Raw genomic sequence first — 19,785 nt, forward strand, 5'->3', positions numbered from 1 at the left:
ACAGAGTATAACCCGGAGCTGGAGCCTCAGTCTCTGAAGTCTGTGAGCTGGGAGTGACACCAGACAAGAACGGGTGTCGAAGACTTCTCTAATGAATTCTATGTTCTGAACTGGAGCAAGGTTGGATTTCTCTCAGTTTATCGTTATCCCCAAAATTCTCGCCAGGTAAACAGTGTATTGCAGGGCTGTTACCAGAAGATGCTTGGTGGGGGCAGTAAAGAGCCAATCTTCCAAATATGGAAACACCCAGAATCCTTGCAGTCTCAAGTAAGCTGTACTCACTGCCATGCACTGTGTGAACACTCTGGGGGCTGTAGAGAGTCCAAATGGCAGGGCACGAAACTGGTAGTGATTGACTCCTAGCCAGAAGTGAAGTAGACTCCTGGAGCATTTGTCCATTTTGATGTGGTAATACGTGTCCCGGTGATCGATCGGGCACATCCAATCACCTTCCCTTAGAAAAGGGAGAATGGACTGAACCATGACCATCTGGAATTTCATTTGGACAACAGACTTGTTCAAATTGCTGAGATCCAAAATGGGTCTCCGGTCTCCTATCTGAGGGTTCAGAAAAGGACATCAGAGCAGAAGGCTTTGGAACCGGTATGGTCAAAGGAGGAGAGTAGGATGGAGTCCGTGGAGAAGTCAACCCAAGTCCTGCAGGAGGATGGGTCCTAGAAGGAGTGGGTTTCCCCCTGGCTGTCAACAGTTGGTCTATAAGATGCACAACATCAAGCTCAAAAGGTTCCTGGTGGATCTAGTGGATACTCCCGATAGGGAATCAGGTCGTTCTAGGAATGGACTGTACACCTGCCCTAGAAATGGGTCTGTAGATGGAGAGTATTGGGTCTGTGGTGTGGAATATACTGGAAGTAATGTCTCAACTTTGGAGAATGGAAGAAGTGGAGTCAAAATCGTAGTTATTAGGACCGCAAAAGGGCTCAGTGCCTGTGATGCCCGTGCACTAGCCAAGCAATCAAGAAGCCTCAATCTTCACCACTACTACCAGTGAGGGGCGTCCATATAGTGAAAGGATAATAAATATGCACACAGTAAAGTACAATTTCCCTTAAGAGCACACAGAGATCACAGTCAGTCTGGGGACGGTTTCTCCCTTTCTCTCCAAGTCCCCAATAAGACTCCCCACTGGCACAGCTATAGGGTCCAGATCTCAGCCTAGTGGGCAAAGCTGAAACCTCCAGCACCCTCTCTGTCCAGCCAGTGCCTCATGTCCCTGCCCACGTAGCTGACACACACAAACTTTGAGATAAGAGTTTATGCAACCACACAGACACTCCTGGGGAAGGCTGGCACAGGTTCTCCAGCTGTATCCCTTTTCTGCCCAGTCTAAAAGGTAGTACCAGCTGCCACCATCCACTAATATTTATCAGCTACTCAAAGGCCCTTAAAAGGGTGTCCAATTATTACTGTGCAATATTATTATCCAAATGGTAAGTGTGACCTAACAGTCAAGACTTATTTGGAGTGACTTGGTACATCATCACTCTATACATGCAATGTACTCTTAGAGCTTACATTATCTCTACACAAAACATCCACAGTTGAAAGGTTTAAAAATATTTAATAATAAAAACACAAGACAATGCTTCTTACTACACAGTGCTAGTCAAGAGTTCAGAGAGCAAAGAGAAATACTTAAAATAATACCGTAGAAAAGTTCTGACATCAAAGAAAAACACTTAGTCTAATCTTCCTAATTCCTAGCTATTTCTAAGAGAAAACACAGTTCTAAATAACTTATATATAGAGCAAAGCAGTGCTGGTGATGTTGGATGTTCTCAAGACAAAACGCTGTGAGCTCTCTGATTCACTCTCGTTAAATTGATAACACAGAGCTGCTTCACATGAAATCATTCTTCACACTTCTCTGGTGTTTCCAGGATAACAGAAACTACATTTACATTCTTTACACCTGGTCAGAAACCGAGCAATAAAGGATATTTATACATGGAAATTCTAGCCATTAACTCTGGTCTTAAAACATTAGGCAGGATGCCTCCCTCTAGACATATAGGCTCTGAATTTTGACATTAAAGACAGTCATGACATGCTTGACTTAACTTTCTTACAGTAGAGTGCATAGTTGTTACATTTTTTGCAGTTCAATATCCCATGCAGTCTTTTCACATTTAAGAGAACAAGCCTGTGGCTTATATTAATATTTACAAATGACAGAATTATCTACAAAATTCTATCTAGCTAGGCTGGCAGCCTTTACCTATCTTCACAGTGCCGAAGGGGCACTCAGAGCCGACACAGAAGGCTCAGTCGCAATTGCAGAGATAGGCATCGAAGGTGTGCACTCTGCCGAAGTGGCACTCAGTGCCAAAGTCATAGTAGTCATTGTAAGGTTGATAGTTGGTCCCAGAGACAGTATCGAAGCAGAAGCTGGCACTGACATAGGAACAGCCACAGCTGGAGAAGATGGGGTTGGTGCCGAAGAGGCAGACTTACGCTCCAAAGATAGATTAGTCACTTTAGACTTTACAGATTTGTCCTGGTCATCCGATGGTGAAGAGGGAAAAGAGTGGGACCTTTTCTTATACTTACTCAGAGGGAATGAGACCTCCATCACAGAAAGGGCCTCTGAAAAGGGCAACTTAAGTAGGCCCTTCAGAATCAGCTTGTTTTTGTGCTCATTCAAGGTGCACTGACTGAAACTTTGGCAAATCACATGGGGGGGGTTACACCGAAAGATGGGGCACCCCCAAACAATAAACACAGTCATCATGGGAATCACTGTTACGCAGTTTATCCTTACATGAAGTACGATGCGTAAATCCCGATGTGCCCTTTTTATCTGACATCATGAAAAATTACACACCACAATCTAGACAGAAGACTAAAGGAAAAAATTAAAACTCTACTAGATCTGTGTTTAAGATATCTATATATGCACTACATCTATTGGAATATATATCAAAAACACACAGCCAGTTAACTAAAAAGGGAGACAGAAGAAATACCAATGATGGTATTCAAGAAATATCACAAGGGTAGGGAGAAAGGCTGTACCACCAATGATCCTTAAAAGGTTACCAAACGGGTAGACACAGGAGTAAAAGGTCTAAATCTAGCTGGAAAGTTATACAAGAGAAAGGAAAAATACAAAATCTCCTGAAAAAGATATCAAAAGTTTTCCACTAAGCTGACAGCTCTGCTGAAATGTGGCTTTATGGCTACGCTGAGGTAAAAGGGAGAAGAGCACTATGGGTAGAAGCTTAGCACGAGAGTTTTTGTCTGGCTCGAGCTTGGTGTTAGGCCAACTCTGTTCCGAGGGTTCGAAACCAAACCCATCAGTGATGAATGGGAAGAAGATCAACAACATCAGATTATAAGGTATATAAAGACAGGAAGAGTAGTATAAAGAAATGCGACATAGAAGAAGATGCAGAGCATTTTTAATGTCATACACTTAAGGGGCATTGAGACAGTTTATAACAGAGGTTTGATTGAACAGGTAAAAATGGTGGGCATGAACATTATATATGATGACTGTGGAAGAAATTGAGATATAGGAGCAGAAAGGGTAGACAGCATCATTTTGACAGGTATGTAGTTTCTGTGGATAGGAAGATGACAAAAAATGTTCTATAACAAAAAGGCACAGAAAAATGTGATTAGACGGAAAATTTTACTTGTGATAAAATCAGTGAGTGCTGAGTTAAATTGTATTAGTAATATTGTCTAGCTATGTAAATGTATATGGATGTAAACATTTTATTACATTTTTGTATATACTGTGATATATTTGAACTTTTTTATGACTAGGCATATTGTGCTTTCCTTGAATGCTGTGATATAAGTTAATAAAACCCCCTACATTTTTTTTAATATAAGAACCATGACATCTTTTACATCAACTTGAACTACCACCAATTTACACAGGTGAGATCTTGGTTTAATATCTCATTCAAAGATGGCACAGGCATGAGTGCACCAACACCACCACCATTCTGTTCTGCATTATCAGTACTGGAAAAGGAACTTAAGTACCTGATGTGGGAACAAAATCCAAAACCTTCTGATCTTCCAGCATCAAAGTAAGCATCCAGTTTAGTTTAGACACTTTAGTGTAAGCCAATCAACAGTGGATACATGCTTTGGTGAGAATACTAAATACTCAAGTGCAATGAATGAAAACAGTTTTAATATCCCACCAATAAACTAATGCAGATGTAAAGAAAACTAACCAACATCTACAGACAATACACTGGGACAAATATTTCTTGACTCCAGATGCCTGGATTAATGAAATAATCCTATTTGTTAACCAGGTAGGCATACTGAACACAGAGTCCCTTTACAGGGGGCAGCCCATAAGCAATGTCTAATTAAGTGACTTGCACAAGGTCACACAGTAAGCAAACAATGGTTAAGGGGAGAAAAACCCTATACCACAGGAACTATAGGTCACAACCTTAACCTCTGAGCCAACTGCCAGACAAGTGAATTATTCCCCCTAAAATTTTGGAGGACATTCTGCATACCAACCTGCCTTCCTACTGAATGCACAAAACAGACCCAGGTTATCACTATGTTGCATTTTCTGCTGGTGTAAGACATAGAACCATCACAGTTACATACTATGCCATCTTAGGTGGGTGAATTGGTCAAAAGAGTAAATTTGTCCCCATCAGTGTTTACAAACAAACTCCTCTCTTTTACACATCCTTCCTCCCATCAGCAATAGATTAACTTTGTATATACTGGGTATGAAAATGAAATCTGTAGGATATTTCCAAGAGGTTCGTAATTCTAAAATCAAAACTGGGAAATGGACCTTTGGGTACTGTCTACCTCAAGTCAGGAACTGTTTTCTTCGGGCCAGTGAGAAAATGCAAGGTTACATTTTTGATCAGGTCACACTATCTGCTTTAGGGGACCAGCAAATGCAGAGTCACACAATCTAATATCATATTTGAAGAGCTCATCCATTTGTACTTCATCTACTAGTCATTATTTATAAAAAATATATATTACTAACTTCCTTACCGTTAGATCTGTATGATCATCTAACTCAACCACTAGGACTAAGGCTGGCAGGACTTAGGCAGCCCAGCATCTGAAACTTTCCCAGCTACTGCCACTTGTGCTTTAACCACAATGCTCTGCAAACAGGAATAATCTCCAGATCTCTTGTTAGCCTACACCAAGGCACAATATGACAACAAACAAGCACATAACAAGAAACACCTAGCTGTGTCTGAAATGATGTATGAGGAAGGAGGGAGGATATGCTGACAAGGATGGGCCTCCTTATCCAGATCTTACATTAAGGAAAGTAAATAACTTTCATATCTGGGAAGAGAAAGTCCACATTCATCAGCCACTAGGAAAGAATCCCAAAGGTTCCTCGGTGGACTCCTTATGGCAACTCCTCCTAATGATTGTGGCACCAACAAGTGTTCATGTTCAGCTTACAGTGTCTTGCAAAACTATTCAGTGATGCCCATTGCAGCCATTCAACACATATCATTCAATGATGCATTTTTGAAAAATACTGCATAGCAAGCCCCTACATTGGTTGAATGTGTTCTAAACTCAGAAAGCAAAGGTGTTTATTTTATTTCTGCTAAAAGAATTTAGTACAGGCTGGCAACCAGTTTGACATACTGATTATAGAAACTATGAAGCCCTTTTTTCAAAAATGAAATAAGCAACATGAAAATGTCTTCAGATAGATATAGTTCTTCACAAGTGAAATCTGAGCTGACTTTGCACATCCATACAGTGCAACAAATATTCTACTGTATTTGAATAATTTGGAAAGAAAATTTGTAGTTAATATGCTGGTTAAGATTAGATTAAATGAAACCTTGGGTTATTTTTCAAGAACAATCTATCCTTATGAATGGCCAAATATGGGGGATTGCCACACATGGCTTGTAACTTCTGTTAGAAGTGATGGCCGTCAGAAACAGCATTTTTCAAGACACAAATTTCAGCTGCAGTTTAACAGCTGCTTCAAATGGAGAATAGTTAATTTTTCCAAAATGAACTGCAAATCTCAAGGAGAAACTGAATCCCTTACTGGAGGATACAAAAGTAAGATACCTCTAAGGAAACATTAATGATGCCACAAATGTGAGATATCACCCTGGTGAAAACTGGAAATAGTTGCCAAATGGACATTAATCAATGAGCAACTCAAGGCAGACTCAAAAAAAATCTGTGTCACATATTCTAGTGTGTCTGGCACATGCAGGTTAAATAGATCCAAACTTTGGAAGCAGCTTATATGAAAACATATATCAAGTTACATTTATAGGTTCTGCTGCTGTTTGGTCTATGGGCAGAAGTTAGGAGCTGTATCATCTTGTCTGGGTAAGAAGGGTCCCTAGCTCACACTAGAACTGGATGCAATTAGCTGAAGGAAGTGAAGATCAGGTGGCCAGACAGATGAGCCAGAAGGGTTCTCGAGAGTCTCAAGATGTAGAAGCATTTCCAAAAGATGAGGCCATAGCAGAGAAACCAAACTTGCAAAGGGCATCATGGGACTATGAGAATACGTTAACATTACTTAGTTTGCTTTTCTGAATGAACAAAGGAAATGGTGAAAAGTATAAAGGAGTTCCAAAGCTATGTCAGCACAACTATATCTTGGGAATGTCCTTCAGAGGGATGAAAAAGGAAAAAAAAAAAGCGGCTGTATTTTGACATTGATTGGGCAGGCAAACGGGTCACATCATGATTTCCAACATTAATGGAAGTGCTTCCACATTACAGACTAGCTTAGAAACCACTCATGTTGCACCAGTAGGCAATGACTGAGGAAGTCTTCTAATGAACTGACTCTACCAGGTACGTAACAAGGTATTAGTGTTCAGTTTGTAGACATTGCCCATTTCAATATCAGTATGAGCACTTAGCAGAGGAATGAACCCTGGATGAAGGCAAAATAGTGCATACAGCCTATCTTGACTTAGCCAAGGCCTTTGACACAATTGCCCACTTAGGCATTATTCAGAAACTCACCCAGTTGGGAATTAACCCATATGCCACTAGATGGGTAGCCAAGTGGCTCACAGACAAAACACATACAGTCAAAGTTGGGGATTCCATCTCTTGCAGCAGACCAGTTACCAGTGGTGTACCACAAGGATCTGTGTTGGACCCCCTACTGTTTGGACTCCATTTCTCAGAAGTCCAGGAGAAAATAGATGGCCTGTGCCCTACCAATTTCACCGATGACTGCAAACTGGGTGCACTGAGTCCCCCAACAATGCTGACATACTACATAAAGGGCTTATACAAACAAATGATTGGTGCCAAAGCCACAGACTTAAACTAAACTCAAAATATGTGTTATCATCCCTTTTGGCAAAGGGGAAGTCCCTGCAAATTACAATATTATCAGTACGCCCCTTAGCTCAAATCCTGTGGTGACAGATTTGGGAACACAGGTTGATAGCAACCTTAACTTCAAGCACTATGTGTCCACAGTGTTAAGGCAGGCCTTCTACGTTGTACTTCTCATAAGTAAGGGCATCACATCCAGAGCTAAGAATGTTATAACTCCCATGTACTCATCCCTCATCAGACCACTAATAAGAGTACAATGCTCCCTTCTGCATGTACCTCACCAGACACCTGTAGCAGCTGGACAGAACTCAGGGAATTCTCACCAAGAAAATTCAGGGCCTTCAACACATGACCTACATTGACAGACAGAAAGCCCTGTCACTGTACTCTCTATCTTATAGGCTGATGAGAGGTCACTTGTGCCTGGTCTATAGAACAGTGTCAGACTCTGCCCTAATTGAAATGCTGCACATCCGGAAGTCAAATGAGACAAGACTCACTCGCTCTAGGGATCTTAGCCTGTGACATTAACAGGACACGCTGGACAAATATGTCTCCCAGAGACTGCCACTCCTCTGGAACAAACGCCCAATTCATGTAAAACAGAGCTCTTCAATGACCCTATTTAAGTGGAACTTAGACAACTGGATGGGAGACGATAAATTTACCCCAGAGGTATCACCTATGTCCCTCTTGGATAAGGGCAGTCATTGCTGATCATAGACTCGCACTGCAAAAATAGACCATACAACTTGGTCAATAGGGCCAAAAGCCTAGTAACCTCTTATGAACGTATGAACCTATGAGATCCTCACCGTCTGTTCAGATATCCAACAAAAGCCTTGTAGATGGTGTGAATGGCAATAGGGGAAGGGAGTCTTGACATGTCTACAGAGTGAGGAAGAATGTCCTGTCTTCCAGAACCTGCCTGCCTTTGATAATAGCCCCCAACCCAAGCACAGGCATCCATACTGGCATCCACAGGCAGGAAACAATTTAGAAAGGGTCTGCCCAGAATATAGTTCATTGTGTGCAGCCACAAAATGAAGTGCATTTTGCAGGTTTTGAGGCATGAGATTAGTCATCTTACCATAGTGTATTTCAAAAGTCAACAGCAATGCTTTCACACAGTCTGGCACTCAAAATGATATAAATCACAGATGTCAGCAAGTCCAAGGTCTTGAAACAAAGAGACATAGGAAGTGCTTTTACTTGGAGGATTTGCTTTACAATGTTTTGTACAGACAAGAACCTGCCAGAAAGTAAAAAAAGCGATGCAAATTACATTGACTGGCATAGAGCCGTTGAATGCTAAAAGTCTGTATAGGCACGGACTGGGACTTTGAGGTGTTTACTGTTATTCCTAAGGACTGGAATAGATTACTGGGAGATTTCCAGCTGAGATTAGACTGCGCATTGTCAGGGTAGCTGGGCACTATTAGGTTTGGCTATACCTTGACACCCTGCATCCAGAGTGGAACAGCTGGTCAAGGCCTTAAGGATTAAAGTGGTGTTTCCCAGAAAAGGATTGAAGTATCATGGCTCATACAATTATTATTGCTTTTGAAAATCATTCTGCAAAATGCCATGACCTCATCAGTGTTTCTCAAAATTCTGACTATTTCTTTGCTGGCCTTGCCATAACTAAAGTTAGTGTAGATTCCACTGTTTTCTACAGAACAAGCATTGAGGAATATGAAATTTAACACAGCAACAGTAACAGTCTTCTACTCCTAATCCATTTTCTCTAGTTCAATTTTAGCTGCTGGGCCAAAGAGCACTGACCCATTAAAAAGGGTATTCATAAGGATCACCTTGTTATGCTCAATGATATCTGTCAGATGCAGCCGGACATAGCAGTGTCCAGCTCAACTAGAACCTGCTGCTCTTATTGCACTATCCTCAATATTATTGACTAGATCACAGTGAGATTGGATATAGAGGACATGGCTGCCACGTGGGACTGCAATTTAAACGTTAAACCCTCATCTAGCAACCCTCCAGTGACAGTTTTATTTCATCAGCCACCTCTCTCTGGAAGGGCAGCACATGAGAGTAGTAGTTTATGGCCCTTGGAAAAAAAAAGTAGACAACATGCAAATCCACTTTGATTCTGTCCATCACAAGAGGCACCTTGTCAAGTAGTTAGACAGCCAGACTTTATGTTGTAGGATCCTTCACTGGGGCAACCATTTTAATGACAGTTTATCTGGGATCTCTGCACGTAGCAGTTCCAGTTCTCTAGGGACCAGGGGATCTTGCTGGCCTCTCTGTAACAGATGCCACAACAGTAATTTTGTTTTCTGTATTGCTTAAACCACTAGCTATGCCACCTTTTCAATGTGGGGGACAACCTAAAAAGTAAGTTGGAGGAACAGAGGCCTTTTGTAAGATGCTCTGAGGGAAGGAAGTGGAGTCAACAAAAATCCCCCCCCCCCATCTGCCTAAGTATCTCCAAAATTCCCCAAATCTGGCGTCATCTGCGGGATGGTGGGGGATCAACTACATCATTCTCATGGAGAGGCATCTCATGTACTTCCTCTTACATTTACTCTTTTTGCCATTCTTCAGAAGTGATGGGTCACAGAAAGAAGAAAAAGGAATACTGGTCATGTTCTGATATGCAAAAGTCATCCCACAATGCCCTATCAATCCTTATGTCCTGGTCAGGCAGATAGTGAGTGGCCAAGATGCCAAACAAAAGTATGTCTCTGGTAAATGCTAAACTAAGAACAGGTGTCAAGGAAGGCAAATGCAGGTAAGCTTGCATTTATGGCATCAAGATTAACACTAACAGCATCTCCTGGACTGACAAGATGAACCATGCACTGAGGCAAAAGCCCCTTAGGACAACATCAGGAATGAAAAAAATCAACACTGAGACTGATCTCAAAAGAATAACCTCAGCCATAAAAGCCTGAAACAACAGTACGCAGAGGTCAGTGCTGAAATCATCTACAAAGAAGGGCTGAAAGGCCAGCCCCAGCAATGGCAGCAATTGCTCTGGCAGAATCAAGGCCGGCATTGGCATCAAAAGATTAGACTACAAGCCTCAAGGTTAAATGATCCTCACCGACTCTAATGGCATCAATTAATGCCAACAGCAAGGTTGCTGTTGAGGAAATAAACAATAAGGGCTGTGGTCCTGAAGCAGAGTTTAAAGCTGATGCCAAAACATCAATCAATATCAGCATCCGTGCTGGCAAGTCCAACAGTGGCATCACATGAGGACACTATGCACAGTACCTTACAAGCAATGTTGAGTGGGTGCAGCAGAAACTTTTGACAAGTAATAGCCTCTATTTACCCCAATGTTACAGGAGGATGACACCATGGTGAAACTCAAGAGAAAGCTTGAAGTAAAAGCCACAGTGGGAGTGGGTGCAGAGATAGGTATATATTTTGTCAAAATGTAGGTTTTTTCCCCTTTCATTTATAGCAGCATAATTAAAGAATTCACAGATGTCAAGTTCTTCATCAGTCATCTTCTTTCAAACAATAGACACAAAGAACATACCTGTCTTGAGGTGGAATTTTCTTCCATCTGAACTTCCCTACATAATTTTTCTTCCACTATAAAATCACGTAAATTGTATATCAAATATGATAACACAAATTACAGGGAAAAAAAAGAAAAAAAAAAACAGAAAAGTACAATGGCAGGAGAAAACTACTGAAAAGTGACAGCAAATCATCTACCTGGACTAACAACAACTAAAGATAAACAGTGAAAACAGGCAAACATTTCCATTTGTTAACCAGCGAGGCCCACTAGACAGACAGTCCCTTTTCAAGGAGGACCTGGGAGAAATGTCTGGTTAAATGACTTGCTCAAGGTCATACAGCATGCAAATGAGGGCTGAGGGTATCAAACCCTGTGCCATAGGAACTACAGCACATAATAAATAGCAAGCACAGAAAATGTAAAGAGAAAAGACTATCACTCAGAGTCAGAAAAGCATATAGAGATACGGAAAATAGTGACCTGGACCTTGCAGTACAAAAATGAGAGGTGAGTGACCAATGGACATAGAAAAGATAAGAAAATTACAAGTTGTTTTAGTCAAATATTGAGAAGATTTCCAAAGCAGCCTAGGACTATTTCTGACATGAAGGTATTTACACAGACGGCGAAATAGATCCTGAAAGAATACTTGTTTGCACAGCTTTATGGATAAGAGGGAGGAGCCACTAACTTTGAAAACTTTCAAATGTTGCGGTGCCTAGATCCCGCTGCCTCTAGTCCTAATTGGTTGATGAGGATGGACCTCCTTATCACAGATCTACTTGCTGAACCAGGAAATTAAAGCTGCACTGCCTTTCTCAGCTTGATAATTATTCCCTATCATTATGAACCTTTCTATTTCTCTTATTTAAACCTTATGCTGCTATAATAAACACTGCTCAATTCTATGTTGCAGCACTCTAGCTACAAAAGTAGGCCTGCCCTTTTGGGAACTAGATGTTAAAGTAATATGCCGAACTTCGATATCACTTCACAGAATTCTGTAAGTTAAGTAATGCTAATGCATTTCCTTGCTGACACTCATTACTCATTTACACTATATCTGAATGACAAGCTTTGTAAGTTTTTTATTAAAACCATGGCCAAAATAAATTTAGGTTATACACTATTGATGTCACTTTGTGGATAGTGAAAGCTATAACCAAAGACTTTAATGGACAAGACTGCACACATGTACACTGCTGTGTCCACTAAAGTCAATGGATTCACTTCACGTTTTCCCTACCCTGATGCCACCGAGGTTAAGGTTTGCAGATTGCACTTAGCGGCATCTGTGTAGGGAAAACGCAAGTTTAAAGGCCTTTTTTCAACAGCAATCAAAGTTGCAAGACCTATTTCAATGGGAGAAACATTTATTTAGCAGTTTCTGCACAATGAGCATTAGTGCACATGTAAGTTTTTTTAATCTGCAGATCAGTTAAAAACAACCACAACTGTACTCAAGCCAAACTTTTTGTAGCTGGAATTCATGCACAATGACATTTTTGTCTACATGTTCATCTTGCACGTTTGCAGAATCTAACAGATTTAAGTGATGTGGCAAATATTATGGCATAATCTTTTCATATTCCACAATTTACCATCTGAAACTACTGCCGAAAATATTATATGGTCTGTGTTTCTAAGGAAAGCACAGTTGTGTAAGTAATAGCAGAGGCTGGAATGATCACAGCTGTAAGTAGCTTTAGCTATATAGGTTATATCCTGCATAGGATATAACAGCTGGCCAGCTTCCAGAGATTAAGGGCACATGTCACACATCCAAACCATTGGCAGCTCAATCAGAACTTAAGAAAATCAATGATTTGGTTGCCAAGCCCTTCACAGCTTTCTTGCCAAAGACTGCGGAAGGTGCCCTTAAGCTCTGGAAGCTGGCCAATTGTTGCATACTGTGCAGGATACAACGTATATAGTTAAGATTTCTGCAGCAGTGATAAATGAACATGCCACTACATACAAACAGTATCTTATGTATACACTGAAACTAATCTATGAAAATTGATACTTTACTGAAGTATACTGCATCTTTATTGATTTATTTGAAAAAGTACAGCTTTTCTACTTAGGTCATAGCTGAGGTTTTGCAATGCCAAGCTGGTCATCCTGGTCTACAAATAAAAGACAAACAAGCAAACAGGCAAAAATAAACATGAAGGCATACAAAGAAACATATTAGCCTCTGTATACATTTTATCTTACATGATAAACTCCTATATTAGCAAAAGGGAAGTGTGTTTCTAAGGGGAATAAATAACTGGTAACAAGTGAAAATAAATACTAACAATTCTATAATTCAGGAATACTCAAGCATACTACCCCAAAACAAACATGGCTTCAAAAAACTATAAATAAGAACAAAAAGAAATACAAAACATGATCATAACAACAGACAGTGAGGAAACCTTGAGAACTTTCAGCAACAGAGGACTGTCCATCTCAAGTAGTGACAGTGACAATGAAATAAATTGAAAATGCATGAATGTTCCTAATAGTGGTAACCTTACCTCTCCACAGGTATACAGTTTTCAAAACAGTTCCGGGGAAGTCTGCAATAGAGGTATAATTGCTGTGTATTTTTTATGCATGCATTATAGAACATAAAATCAGTGAAGTGCAGACAAATTGCTTCAATGGTACATGAGACCATGGCATGTGTTTGTGGAACTTTGAAGCTTTTATATTAAGAGATCCTGTTATTCACTGTCTTTGGCACTGAACCTGCTTGATCATTCTCTGGCACAAGCTGCTTTTCTTATTAAGGGTAGTATTACAAAAGGCACCATCAATTGAAATGGAATGCACTTTAGTCAGAACAGAAAGAAAAAAGCCTCAACTTACATTCAACCAATTGCTGCTTCTCTTCAAAATAACTGTAGTTGGTGGCTGATGCTGAAAAGTATATAAGTAAGCAATTAAGGATCATATAAATGAAAGATTGTGCCTACTGCACTAACACAGTTCACATCACAGTGCTTCTTCCTGAGAAAACTGCGACCTTAAAAACAAAGGTCACAGCTAAAAGACAACCTGCATAATTCTCTAAAATTACTACAATTTCAAATATACTTTCAGAATGAAACCAAACCAGTGTTGCTGTATAGGGTTATATGATTCTAAATGAGGTAACATACTGAAAACTGGTAATGATAATTTCTTATAAACCCACAGTGCTAAAAACAATAGGACAATCCCATCTCCATGCTAGTCTACATAGCATGCACATAAAATGCACATGTAACATTTCTGCTTATTCACTTCTGCTTTAATGCAGCCTAAAAACAAAATACACAGAACACATGGAGCAGTTATGTGTTGCAGCATATTTTTCTATAGCAGAGAGAGTTAACAAATACACATTCAGTATGAAAACAGTCTGGAGGTGGGAAACATGTCTCTAACCAAAACTGAAGCTTTTTTCTCTCAGAATTTACAAAGTTTCTAATGAGAGATTCTCAGTCTGGTACTTAAAAAGGAGGCTATACAACCTCAGCAGGTGGATCATTAATACTGAGCTCCCAGTGTCATCTGACAGTAAGCCGAAACTGAATTCAGAACAAAAGTCAAGCCAGTCTGTCATCAGCAGCAAGCAGGGACAATCTACTCCTACCACACTATGTACAAAGGGTGCCTACACCACACAGACCTTCACTTTAACCTACCCTTAAACAGGAAGTAACCTTAGCTGGACAGAGCTCCAGGCCGCACAAGATACTTCCAGGATTAACAGAATTAATCAGATAAAATAACTTGATTATTCTCTCTGAAAAAAAGAAGCAGGTGGGGATTTCAGATAGCAGATAACTTGTTCCATGTGACAGGGATGCCCTCTTCAGGGGCAGTATATCCAGCACTAAAAGTTAATGATTCTTGGTCTGAAATACCAAAGTAGACGTTTTGTTATTTATGTACAGACATATATAATAATAAAAAAATCATATGCCCTAATCAAGCAGAAAATATATTAATATGTTATATATTTTAAATCCTTATGACATTTAGTGCTAAATCCTAGAGGGAAAGTTCCAGTAACATTATCTTCCACTTTTTGTATTCTCACTCTACACCAGTATACTTTTTTATTAATTGCAGAAGAAAAATTTGTAAATGCCAAGGCCATAAGAAAACAACTTTAGTTAAAATTCACAGAGCACATAATGGCAAACAGACATTAACCAATTACAGTTTACTGAATATGGAGAGAAATGTGTTAATGTAGCACAGTACTAAATCAACTTATATTTAAACATAAGGACAACAAAATATACTGTTCGTAGCTTTAAGATGTAAGTTATAAATGTTATTATAACAATTCTAGTTTCAGATATTCAGAAGGTTGTTTATTTACCTGTTTCTCCTTTATCATAGTACTGATGAGTTCCAATGTCTGTGTCTGTTTGCAAAAAAAAAAACAAAAAACGGAATTCAAGTGAATGAACTGAATGTTCTGCAAAGCATATAATAATACTGACTTTCCACAAGTTAAAAACAGAAATATAATTTTTGAAAAAGAGGAATTTGAAGATGAACAGGGTATAGATATTTAAAAGGCTGATCCCCTATCACAAAATATATATCAGAATTGTCACAAGCAGTTACATATAGCAATCTATATGTGGTTAATAAATAAAATAACATGGTATTACTTGAGAATTACAATATATTCCAAAAACATTATGAGGAATGGGGCTCGATGCTAAATACGTCTACCTATTCAAAGTACACTTTAATTCTCAATGAACACTTATGGTAGAAATGATTATTTGACTTTTATACGACTAAAACAAATTTTAATATATTTTTTGTATTAACATATGAAAACATCATACTTTTCAGTGTGTATTTGACAATACACAAAAATAGTTTAAAATCTGCCAAGTCCTTGCTACTCCCACATCATCATCTTCTTTCGGCTGTTCCCATTAGGGGTTGCCACAGTGGATCATCTGTTTCCATTTCTTCCTGTCCTCTGCATCTTGCTCTGTCACACCAACCACTTGCATGTCCTTTCTCACCACATCCATAAACCTTATCTTAGGCCTTCCTCTTTTCCTGTTACCTGGTAGCTTCATCCTTAGCATCTTTTTCCCAATATACTCAGCATTCCTCCTCAGCACATGTCCAAACCAACGTAATCTTGCATCTCTGGTTTTGTCTCCAAACCTTCCAAACTGGGCTGACCCTCTAATATACTGATTCCTAATCCTGTCTGCCCTTGTCACACCCAGTGCAAATCTTAAGATCTTTAACTCTGGCACATCCAGCTCTGACTCCTGCCTTTTTGTCAGTGCCACTGTCTCCAACCCATATAACATAGCTGATCTCACTACCCTCTTGAAGACCTTCCCTTTCACTCTTACAGGTACTCGTCTGTCACAAATCACTCCTGACACTCTTCTCCACCCACTCCATCCAGCCTGTACTCTCTTCTTCACCTCTCTTCCACACTCACCTTTACTCAGAACTATTGACCCCAAGTATTTAAACTCATCCACCTTCGCCACCTCTACTCCTTGCATCCTCACCATTCCTCTATCCTCCCTCTCCTCCCTCTCATTCACACACATATATTCTGTCTTAGTCCTGCTGACCTTCATTCCTCTTATCTCTAGAGCATATCTCCAGCTCTCCAGGGTCTCCTCCACCTGTTCCCTACTCTCACTACAAATCACAATGTCATCTGCAAACATCATAGTCCACGGGGACTCCTGTCTGATCTCGTCTGTCAACCTGTCCATCACCATTGCTACTCCCACATAGCATATAAAATAGTGAGTCTCTTGAAAATGTCTGAATGCATGCCCTACAACTTTTATTACATTTTTAAAATGTGGTAGAACTGTTAAAAGATAAACCCTTATCACTGAGACAGGAATTAATATTGTTTCAAACATTGCAATCCATTTAATATAAAACTTTAATAAAAAAATGAATTTTTTACTGTCACATAACTATCATATTTCAGCAACAAAAGATGCTGCATTCTGTAGTGAATGTATTAAAATTATTATATAAATGTATAGTTTTTTTAGTAATATTTAAGTTGTAACATAATTGTAAATTTGTCATTTGTAGAAATCTTTCTGATTTGTATCTTCTTCCACTGTCTAACTTAGCCATGGAGGTTCTTATCTAATAAGGTCAGAAGAAGGAACTGTACCTACAGAATGAGGATAACTTCCTGCCATAAAATTTTGAAAGAATTTCTGTACACACACCACTCATAGCTCTCAACCTTACATTTCCAAAATGTGGGATGCTGCTTCTCACAATGTGAAACAAATGGGCAAAATGTGCAATACTTGCTAATAAACTTTGCCTACGAAGCTCACAACATGGTTACATTTTTTCAGTACACCAAAACATTCCTTGATGAATTATTATGATTCAGCATTACTTAACATGGATATTTACTAAAAAAAAGCTTCTTAACAATAAACATGAGATGTAAGATTGACTCTTTCAATACAGAAGAGTGTAGAAAGGGATTTTGTAAGATACAAAATAAGGAATGTTTCTGATAATGATGTAGAATTAAGACGAATGACAGTACTGTTTTGATCATACCATAAAAAGGTTTTGTCTTCTCCCTAAATGCAGCGCCACAGGCTATTTGCGCCAAACATACATAAGCTGGAGTTTGACATTACTACTACATTCAAGAAAAAAATCTTTAAGAATGGCTCAATTGCTTTAATGAAGAAGTCTGGAGGGTGCAGGCTGCTTTGGACAACACACATCGCAAACAGAATACTAAAAGTGACTAATGTTTCAGTCTTATGCCCAAAATGTCCACAGCAGTATAACCTCTGCAGAGGTCCAATAGTACCATATGGAATAAGTAGAGGAAAGTAGAACTCTGACAATAGTAGTGGATTTCTGAAAATCTCTGTAAGACATGGCGGCAGTGCTGGTCTGATGTCCAACAGTTAATGTTTTATCAGTCCGTATATTGCTATGTCCAACAAGCAATGTAAGAAAAAACATGTCTAGTTTCCGAAGGCCACTTCTGCATATGCCCCAAAGAGGCTTGCGCATCAGCTGTAGCCTTAGTACAGTGTCCACAGCATACACTGACAGGGAATATAACCCTTCTTAGAGATGATCATGCAATGGACTACTTATTTTGATAGATTTTAGCCACAGGCTACTAACAATGTATGGTACCAGGGACAATATGATGGCATTGATTAAGTGCTGTCCCCTCTAATGACCCGATCTTTAGTTTTATTCATAAAATAACCAAATAACTAAGTTTTTTTGGCCAGAGGGTGAAGCCTTTTTCACTTTGTGTTAAAACCTTGTGTTGACTGTTCCTTAAAGGACATAATGAGGTGGTTTATGCAGAAATTAGAAAATTATGTCAGATAAAAAGGGTGTATGCTTGTATATTACATAGCCATTATGGAAGCACAGATGGATGGAAACAGATGTAGTCGTCATTCACATATAAGGCATACAATTCAACTATCTACAGCCATAGCACAGGTTGGGTAGAAAGTGCAGCTGTCCTGTGTGCCAACTTGCAGGTGGTGACAATTTATATAGGCAACTGTTTTTCTTTTAGACAGTGGGGAGTGTGCAATTATCCTTCTCAATGTGGTGATGACTGCTGCTAGGAGTAAGTCCTTCCAAGCTTGGTGCTTCATATCTGATGAGTCTAAAGGCACAAAGGAAGGTTGTATTAATACTGCAATGCACATGGTGAGTTACCTGATCAGGAACATTTTTTTCCTAGGAGGCCTAATGTGCAATAAGGCCTAACAAAATATTGACTTAAAGCAGTAAGAAAAATAAAACTTTGGTAATTACTGCCAAATAAGCTTCAACAACGAAAAGGAATATTCATTACTATCATTTGTTATCCCTGTAACTACCAAGTTGATCAAGTACTTTAACAATGTAACAACCGCATCAACAAAAGAAGGGTCCAGATGCCTGTTGCTAGATAAAACAGAAAATCTCTTATTTAGTTACATAAGCTCGCCAGGAGCATAAAGTTTATGGATTCTGTTTAGTTAACGCTTGAAGTTTCGTACATGCATTAGCAAACTGTTTATGTTGTCAGTACTTATTATATTAGCTTTTACTATTACTTGGTGATTTAGCTGAAATGGGATATTAAGCAAGCAACTAAGGAAATGTGGGAAGAAACTACTCAAAAAATGCAAATAAAATAAGAATATAGAAATAAGAAGTTATGTACCTACCATAACGTTCCATGTTAGTTGTCTTCTCTCGCCTTCTTTCTTGCTTGATGGGTTCGGAGCCGATCCTCGGCTCCGACTCGGCACTTGCTTTAGCTCGAGAACTCCTTTTACCAGCTCGAGGCAGCCCCATATCCCATGATGCAAGGCAGGAAGTACCCAGATCTCGTTTGTTGACAAAGGGCAATAACACCAAGCATAAAATACTTCCCAAAGGAAGAAGAAACTTACAGATGGAAAAGGGGACCAGGTCTGAATGGTCTTTAGCATAATAGTTTCTTATACAAGGTCTGTCCAGGCCAGGGGGAAGGAGGGAGGGTCGCAAGAAAGAAGGCGAGAAGACAACTAACATGGAGCGTTATGGTAGGTACATAACTTCTTAATGTTAAGTTGTCAATCTCGCCTTCATTCTGCTTGATGGGACCGTCCTAGCACCTCTATCCTGGGTGGCTCAATGGAACAAACTCTTGAGGACTGTAGAGCCAAAACTGGCTCTGTCCCTGGAGGCCAAGTCCAATTTGTAATGGGAAACAAAAGTGTGAGGAGTGGCCCAAGTGGCCGCTGCACAAATAGTGTCCAAAGGCAGTCTAGCTTGAAAGGCTGTAGAAGTAGCTAAACTCCTAGTTGAATGTGCTTTAGGTTTTGAGCACATCTGTTTTCCCGAGTATATAAATTTCAGTGATGACCGAAGAAAGCCATCTGGACAAAGTCACTTTAGAAACAGGAAGG

At 39.6% G+C, this 19,785-nt stretch overlaps 1 protein-coding gene across 1 annotated transcript in view; it reads right to left on the reverse strand.

Moving 5' to 3' along the window:
- LOC122788613 (WD repeat containing planar cell polarity effector) overlaps positions 1 to 19,785 on the reverse strand; it is a 2,136,001-nt gene that overhangs the window by 2,043,381 nt on the left and 72,835 nt on the right. The window contains exons 2-3 of the mRNA XM_044055516.1: positions 15,198 to 15,242; positions 13,691 to 13,741 (exon numbers count right to left, since the gene is read on the reverse strand). Coding sequence (XP_043911451.1) covers positions 13,691 to 13,741; positions 15,198 to 15,242 — 96 coding nt within the window. The remainder of the gene's footprint in view (positions 1 to 13,690; positions 13,742 to 15,197; positions 15,243 to 19,785) is intronic.

This window comes from Protopterus annectens, chromosome 1.part2, assembly GCF_019279795.1.
Source record: "Protopterus annectens isolate FY-2018-M chromosome 1.part2, PAN1.0, whole genome shotgun sequence".
NCBI lineage: Eukaryota > Metazoa > Chordata > Ceratodontiformes > Protopteridae > Protopterus > Protopterus annectens.